Source organism: Nothoprocta perdicaria, unplaced genomic scaffold (genome assembly GCF_003342845.1).
Source record: "Nothoprocta perdicaria isolate Ctin4 unplaced genomic scaffold, notPer1 scaffold_254, whole genome shotgun sequence".
Classification (NCBI taxonomy): Eukaryota; Metazoa; Chordata; class Aves; order Tinamiformes; family Tinamidae; genus Nothoprocta; species Nothoprocta perdicaria.
Window position 1 is genome coordinate 555793 of NW_020455482.1, and position 8602 is coordinate 564394.

The 8602-nt window shown below is 43.3% G+C and overlaps 1 protein-coding gene across 1 annotated transcript; it reads right to left on the minus strand.

Moving 5' to 3' along the window:
- Nucleotides 1-4138: 4138 nt before the first annotated feature.
- On the minus strand, nucleotides 4139-4519 carry KCNE1 (potassium voltage-gated channel subfamily E regulatory subunit 1). The gene has a single exon (XM_026040355.1). The coding sequence runs from the start codon at nucleotides 4517-4519 to the stop codon at nucleotides 4139-4141; it is 381 nt and encodes a 126-aa protein (XP_025896140.1).
- Nucleotides 4520-8602: the final 4083 nt, after the last annotated feature.

The window sequence follows — 8602 nt, forward strand, 5'->3', positions numbered from 1 at the left end:
TCACATTTGTGCTGGTCCCTTGAGCAATTGCTTGAGAAAGGTTTCATGGAGGTTTCACACGCGGAGCTGATGACTCCAGCTAGTTAAGGAAATTAGGGAGTGAGTTTGGCACAGTGATAACAAAGTGTAAAAAATGAAACAGGATGCCATAGGAATGTTATATGAGATAATTACTACTCCAGTTATCAACTGTAAAGAATGTGCTGCTTACTTCTGATTGCTCGTATCTTCTATTTTTATCGGTTTCCTCCTACTTGTCTTTGTGCATGGTTTCCCTGTGTAGCAAGTCTGACCTAACCAACTGCAAATAAAGATAACACTGATAACTATAAAGTGAGTTCAAAAGAATAAAAGGGTGGGGGGAAAACTCACTTCAAACTTGCCCACTCAGACTGCTTGTGCCTGTGAAGTATTTTGCCAGTGGAATACTTAATAATAGAGGTTTGATCTTTTATACCTGCAGCAGAAAATATTTCTGCTGGGTATAATCAAAAGCCAGCTGCTGCAAACACAAGTTCTCAGTGTGCTGGAAAACAAGAACTAGGGCCTGGAGCTATCCAGGCTCGTGAGAGGGGAGGGCAGGCTTGCAGCAAAGGCAGAGGACGTATTCTTCTTGTGGGTTTTCTAAGGGAAGGCTGTGCACATAGGGTTACACACTCATGCAGACAAGTTCAGACTTGCGTCTCTGGGCTCTGTGCTGGCTGCATCTAAACCACTTTTTGCTCTTGCTTAGAGCCAGAGCATATAGGTCTCAGCCACAGCCTTGCCCTTGTGCTTTCTTATGGCCAGTGCTGGCATGTGGCTGTCTTAAAAGCTGCAGTCAATCCAACCACAAAACCTCCATGCAGGCCCATGCCCATGTAACCTTAGGAAAACTGAATCTTGCTCCAGTAAGCACTGCACCCAGATGGAGGAGGACACCACTGGCAGAGGCACTACGAGGGATGCCTGGGGTTGGGGTGCTGCTTTGGAGCMAGTGTCCCCCAGTTTGGCCACCTGTCAGGTTTGGTAGAAGATAACGGAGGCCCCTCATGACACGGAGGCTGAAGAACTTCACTAAGAAATATCCCGGAGCCTCTTCCCCCAGGTTCACCTTCCCCTCCATGAAGTGTGGCAGTCTTGGCATGTGCTGTAATTATTTATGTTCTTTACAAGGGGTTTCATACCACATGACTTTGAGATCATTCTGTAGCCCTACAAAGCAGAACCTCTACAAATATGTATAAGAGAAAGCCTGTTACAGTTGGACCTGATTTTGGATGAGAAAAATAAATCCCTGACCGTGTCCCTGGATATTCTGTATTCCTAAGCAAAAACTTTCAAAACTTGGACCAAAGAAAGTGCAACACATTTGCCTAATGATTTTAAGCTCCTTCAGTCTCCCCAGCAAGCAGGAAATTGGAAAATGTGGGCGCTGGTTAATGATAATTACGTGACAGCTKTTGTTGGTGGCCTTTTGTCTGTGGCAAGCACGACAAGCAAAGGAACTAATTGCACATGTCGAGGTGCTCCTTGGCCAGCCAGCACTCTGCCTCCTCTCTAGCACAGTCTGAAGTGGGTCCCATATCAGCCRTTTTGCATTAGTCAGTTGTAATGACAGGGGAAGCAGGAATGGTGTTTACAAGTCCCGGAGGACTTTGCAATGCAGACAACAGCTTAGCATACATATTATCACTCCAGAACCACTGTTGTACAGGYCAGAGCTATACAGAAAGGGGTTTTAGAGACTTTTTGAGAGAGAACACACAAACAGACCATCCTAGCTGATCTAAGCCCTGCAAATCTGATGGCTTTTACAGACAGCATCACCCGGGATGGGTGCCCAGACAGGGACTATGAACCCCAAATGCATCCCAAGCATCACCTACCTTAAGATTTACCTGAGGAGTCTGTCCCTGTCATTTTGATGYTTCTCCAGATCTGGGTGTGCTGAGAAACATCCCAGCACCCAGGTCCAGCTCTGGTTAGTAGGGTGTAGAAACATGGATGATGAGTGGGTGCCCATCAGACAGCACCAGCACTTTCTGTGAGCCTGGGAAACACCTCTGAGGAGAAACAAACATCTGAGCCCACAAGCACAGGGTGTAATTAATATTTTATTAGTTTTGTACAAGTGGAAAACATACGTGAAGGAAGGAGAACTACAAAATTAACAGGTRATGTGAAAGTCCATGGTGAGAGTCTACAACTGCCATCGAGAGATGATTTGTACTCTGACTACAAAGAAAAGCATTATGACAGTGTTTCCCTCTTTTTTTTAATAAATAAAAAGCAGACTAAAAAAAAAAAAGGTAAAAAGGTAAGCTTACTAACACTGACCATCTTCTTTGTCACGAATAATTACACTGAAATTATTAAAACAAGGTGACCAGTGCCCACACCCAAAATTCCTGAAAGTAGTTAGTGGGGAGAGCTTCAAGAGGGATCTGTTTTGATAAGCTTTATGTTTAAAGATTTTAATGCAATTAGAGGTCATCTTTGTGAGTTTAAACATTCTTAGCAATATAGCTTTCTGACTCTGGAGAACCAGAGATGTACTGTACTTCCATAGATGTGGGGAAATTCAAGATTCAAGTAATAAACAGACTATACACTGAGGACCCAGAAAAGGATCCTTCCAAGATAGGAAGTCAGCATTTTTGCAAAGACTTGCTTTGGTTTACATTCCTTTAGAAGAAAAAGTGACTCAGACAATAAAATTAATGGAGATTTTCCAAGCTGGTCAGGACAATTAAAACATGTACCTTGCCCCCAGCCTAATGATAGGTGCCATATAAATGGCCTTGGAAAAAAAAAAGTATTTAAAAGTATTTTAATTGTCTTGAATTCAACTATTCTTGGAACACAGTCATGGCTGGAGTATTGCTTTAATGAAAGTGCAATACTAAGGAAATAACTATGCGTGGAAGGGGAATATGCTGTGACTCGTATCCCTTGCCTGCCCACACACTTGGGCAGCTCTCTGCCCCTGCTCTACCCTCACTTTGTCTTTGAAGCAGCTGCTCTGCATTGCTTCCTTTCAAGCCTTTCCCACTTCTCTTCACTGGCCAGCAGCTAAAATTGGGATTTGCATCTGCAGAGTAGAAATGAAGCCCCCACTTCTGCCCAGACAATTCCTGCTTTGATCCCAAACTAGAAAGCAGGCTTCAAGCTGGTGAGGATGATATTTTGAGTAACACAATATCGAAGGGCGCTGCATTTTCTTTTTGGTCTTTTCTATTTTTTCTGACAGCTGCTACTTTTTGCCATAGAAGCCAAGTTTGGCTGTCACTTTTCCCCAGCAGCTCAGCAGAGGTGGCCCACAGAAGGAGACTGTGAGGAAGTCAGGGACAGGAAAATGTTACTGGCATGGACATCTCTTTGAATACCATAATAAAGTACCAGACTGAGTGAGGCTACTCTTGGGAGCTAAAGGAGTATAAAGTTAAGCACAGACATGAGATGAATCCATGATTAAATATCATAAATTTTATAAGACAACTCATCAGAATGGAAAGCCATTTCCAGTCACTTGCAGTCAGCAAGACTGGTCTGTGAGACTTGCTGGGAATTAGGGTCAGCTACTAAACAATTTCCCTCAAAAGTTTGCATTTCTTTTCAGTGAAAAATAGAAACATTCTTTCTAAAATTCCATCTCAAAAAGGTGAATGTTTTGGAAAGAAATAGGTAATCTACAACACTGCACATTCTATAAAATGATTATTTTATACTAGGAAGAAATACAAATGAAGTATTTCTGCTACATTTTCTTTGAAGAAATTGATCTTACTTGAAAATAGCATTGTCTAAACTGTCCTTGACTGTTAATACAGTTTTAATTACATGGACTACTGCAAGCACTTACACTAGCAACACCAACACGTGCATTTTTCCCTCGGCGAAGCTGATGAGTCCACCACGCTCCCTCTGATGGTATGTGTCCTATTTGATCTTACTGCAACAAGGGACTTGTGATTAGCTATTTTTGCAACACTATGGTCATCGCACTGGTCAGCTTCCACATTAATTCAGTTTTTCAGGCTGGTGGAGGCCAGTGTGGGCACCTCTGCTTGGACAGGCCAGGCAAAGGAGTAATTTGGTTCATACCAAGTGATGTTCAGGTTGTCCCTCTGGGAAGTTCATCCWTTCTCCCATTTGGCTAGGAGGATTTCACCTCTGGGATCTTTGTGTTCGGCTGCTCAACAGCCAGCGGGTTTTCAAAGACAGAGCACAACTTGTAGTTTTCTACAAGCCTGGCCTGAAAATATGCCATGTCCTTCTTGGGCCAGATGTCTGAATCAATGTACATGTTGTAGGGTTCACGGGGGTCCTCCAGCCTCCTGGAGCGAATGTTGGTCAGCGTGGCTGCCAACGTGAAGATGCCAAACAAGCCGATTATCAGCAGCACATAAATGATTTCCAGGTTGTTGCCACCGCTTTGGACCTGAGAAGGTGCAGAGCTGTTTGTCCGCTCCAGGTAATCTTGAAGCAGTTTGGAGAGGAGGGAATTCAGTGCTGTGTCGTTAGATAGTACCAACATTTTCTTCTCTGGTCTTATTTCTCCGTTATTTGGGTTTTTCCTAGAAAAGTATAAAAATCAGGGATGTTCATTAGATGAATATTCATTTCTCTCTTTATTGGCTTCCTTTCTCAACAAGGAAGTTATTTCAGGGCAGGAGCAGAAGCAATACAACTGGAAGGGCCTGTAAAGGTCACCCTCTTTATCTCCTGTTTCAAGGCACAGTTAGCCAGGTTGAGTTCATCTCTCAGAAAAGTTTGTCTTAAAAATCTCTACAACACAATGTTCTCATGTCTTAACACGTTGCTGTGCTCAGTTGTCCCACCCTATGGCCGCTCACCCTAACACCCAACCCAGGCCTCTTCTGCTGCTGTTTAAAGCCCATGACTTCTTCTCTATCCCCAACAGGTACAAGAAATGTCTTCCCCCACTGTGGAGCAACTATTTACAGCTTTGAAGACCGTTATTGTAATTCCCCTCAGTCTCCTCAAAATTTAGCTAAAGGTTTGAATTTGGAAACACAGCTTCTGTATCTGGGCCTCAGTGTGTGGAAACATCTCTCAAGCTCTGCAGCAAGCCTCTCATTTTCCTTCCTGATGAGTTTTCCCTTTCTTCTGGAATTGTCATAATAATGCACATTATGAAAAACTAAACAACCGTATATCCTACATACATTTATCTTAAGCTGATTTCATACAGCTTCTCAAAGGACAGTGGCACACAGAGGGTGTCCAAGGAATGGACAAACTGAGAAGAAGTGATTGCCTGTGCCGCAGTAGCTGTTACACACTGGACATGAAATTCCCTTCATCCTCCTTCCTATAGGACAGGAGCCCTTCCCCAGATAGTTCATTGTTTCTCTTCCAAACTAAWTTGCTACACAACCTCTATTTTACTGTGTAAGTTAAAGGACTTTCACTCTCTTCGCTGCAGATAGGGCAGGCGATGGTACCACCAAGGAGCACCTGAATGCCCAAGGCGTCCCGGTCATGGCATGTCTGGCTTACAGAAGGTGAAGTGTCCTTTTTCACTTTACAACACCAGCTATAAATAACTTAATAAGAGCAATACCATCAGGTCATTCCCAAAGCTTCTGTGACCAGGCAATATGAGTGATAACCTCACTACAATGCCTAATTAAAATGTCTCTAGAAAATTAAGACAATAGTTGCTCTCTTTTTTTTTATCCTTAGCACCCATGAATAAGGTACTGTTTATTCAAGGTTAGTTCTGCTAGTTCTTATGTTATCTTATGTGATAACATACGATGCCTGTCAGTGCTTTCTTCAGTTTTAAATTTGTGAGAGAAGCCCAGTGTATTACCAAAAGCTTTTCCAGCATACTTTTTTTTTCTTTTTTTTTTAATGAGATACTATATTGTATTCTTTTATAATATATCAAGGATGAAAGGAACCCTTGGGCAGAAAGCCACTGAAAGTCCTAGGCAGCAGTTACACCCCTCTGTGAGGCTGACATTAATGATGCATCGATATTTACAGGTCCTGTGCAAAGGAGAGAGCTTAATTGTGTACACAGCCTCCAGCTGCCAGTAATGACACTGCAGAAGATGATATATATATGATATGATATATATATCATCTTCATATGAAGAAACCTTCAATGAAGGTTTCATTGAATTGTCTGTGCCTAGTGTAAACACTGTAAAAGGAGGTGCTGAGAGATAGAGGAAGGGGGAAAAGATCAATTGATCTTTTGATCTTCTGTTCCTCATATGGACAAAATTATTTACTCAGAATTTTCTGAGCTAGGAAGTGCCATTACAGATGGATGAAATACATGAAAAATGCAGACATGAATATAACCAATCATACTCTGATAAATTATTTGCTAATACAACTGTATTTCCTGATTTTAGCTCCAGAATTGTCTGAACCTTCAAGCTTTGCAGTCGTGGATTTGGAGCCAAGTTTACTTAAAAGTCAGACTGTCAGCGCAGGACTATAAATTCTGCAAAGAAAGCAGTGCTCTTCCCCTCACCATACAAACTCAGGGGACAGGAGTGGCATCATCCCATACCAGGTGAAATCAGACTCCTTTACTTGGCAGCTGGGTAACAACTGAGAGATGAGAAGAGGCTCCCATGAACTCAGATTTATGCAGCATCAGGTGGTTCGTATGGTGAGGAGCTCAGTGCTGCCCAGACAGCAGGAAAAAATGAGCACACACCCGAATGTGGGCCTTGGTGTTTTGGCTTTAAACAGAGCTGAGGCTGGGGTTAGCAGAGGGGGGCAAAATCCCCTGTGCAAAACAATATTCAAACCAGCTTGTTTCTTTAGTTACATGAGTGAAAGCTACAGGAAATAACATCTTGTCATCTTGAGCTTAATAGTTAAAATCTATTCACACTGCATGGCTGTTTTCAGATCCTTTTCAAAAGGAAAGGGAGACGAGATGAAGTTCAAACCTTTATCTGAGATTACTCCTCCTAAGTATGGAGAGCATGTCAATACTGTAAAATGTAAAATTGCTAATAAATCATTGCAATAACCTTAAATCAAAACAAGGAATGGATCTCTCACCTCATTCTGGAAAGACAGACAAATATGTCTATCAAATATTATCAACTCGTAATAATTATCAGCAGCATTGAAGACACTTCAGGTGCTTATGAGTTGACACTTTTGAGGTTAGAAATCCTCAGGTACCTCTATATTCCCATGAATTACAATGCCCAAATGAGCTTTCTTTAGCAAACCCTGAAATGAATTCTTTAACTGCATGCAAGCAAGCAAGCGAATAAATAAATAAAGGTGGTGGGGGAGAAAAAGTGTATGCAAACTCTGTTTGTTACACTTTAACACTGCAGCCATCTTTCCGGTGCTGATCAAAAGCTGAGCTGCGGCCAATACTGTTTTCAAATCTAAACTAAACAGATCAGCCACATCTGCAATGCACACAAGGTGACTTACGACTTTTGGGAAGTTTCTGAGGGTTGCCTGCTAGGTGGGCTGGAGGTGGGAGCTTGTCAGAGTTGCCCCGTCTCTATAATCACATCAGACAGCAATAACCAGAGAGGTTAAGAGAGAGAAAAAGCAAACTTTTCCCTGGGAAATTTGCTCCTGAAATTTCGGCAAGCCTAAAGGCCTCCTTCAGCACTGCACAAGTCCTGTTCAACTCCATTGAAATCCTGATAGTTACTGTCCAGAGCTGTAGTAGATTGGAAAGAGCTGTCTGTGATGGTGGTTTAGTCCATTGCAGGTAGCACATCTCACTATCGCAATATTGATTTTTTTTACCAGAATCAGAGTGTCTATCACCAGATGACTGCTGATAAGCAGCAAATGGAGATCGCATCCCCATGTTATGCAACTCTGAGGAGCTCCAACTCAAATCATGCCCACTCCTTAATCAGTGAGACTCAGGTGCCACCTCTGCAAGCTGGGAACCCTCCTGGGACAAATGCYTTCACCCCCCAGGGCCCAACAGCAGGTTTCAATCTGTGCCAGGGTAACCTGTACCACCCCTCACTCTGGGAAGTAAACACAAAGCAACAGGAGTTCGCTGCTCGAGTTGAAAAATGACCTCAGACAAAACTCTAAATATGTCAGCAACATTTTGACTTGCCAGTAATTTAGAGGGAATTCTCCAAGGCTAATAGCTCACTAAAAACATCATGTCTATCTCCAAAGCAAAGTGACGCTCAGCTTCTTTCCAACACCCTGTGATGGGAGCTGTGCTCAGGGTTCCCGGCAGTGCTGATGGACTGCCAGCACCGCCCAAGATTACCTTCCACTAAGTGGTAAGGAGGGTCTGATCCGCTGCTCCACTGTGGTGGCGCCCAGCCCGGAGCAGCACGCAGGGACAGGCTGGCCCACCTGGGCGCTGGCCCCGCTCTCTCCGCCAGGTGCCACTTGCCCTCTTTTCCTCAGACCATAGCGGGATCTCCTTTGGCCAGCATCTTTATGGGGAAGCTGRGCTTAACATGACAGGCAAGATGCCATGGGCAGGGTCTGGCGTTCGTGAATGGCCAAAGGCCGGACCCTAGGAGRCAGACCTACATTATGAGTGTCTTTATTTGGCCAGAGGGACATGATCGACTGTTTCTTCAGTCACTGGAGCAAGAAAATACCTCTGAAGGCAGCT

Coding starts and splice junctions, on each gene's coding strand:
- KCNE1 (XM_026040355.1), bottom strand. CDS start 4,519: ATGTTGGTACTATCTAACGACACAGCACTGAATTCCCTCCTCTCCAAA.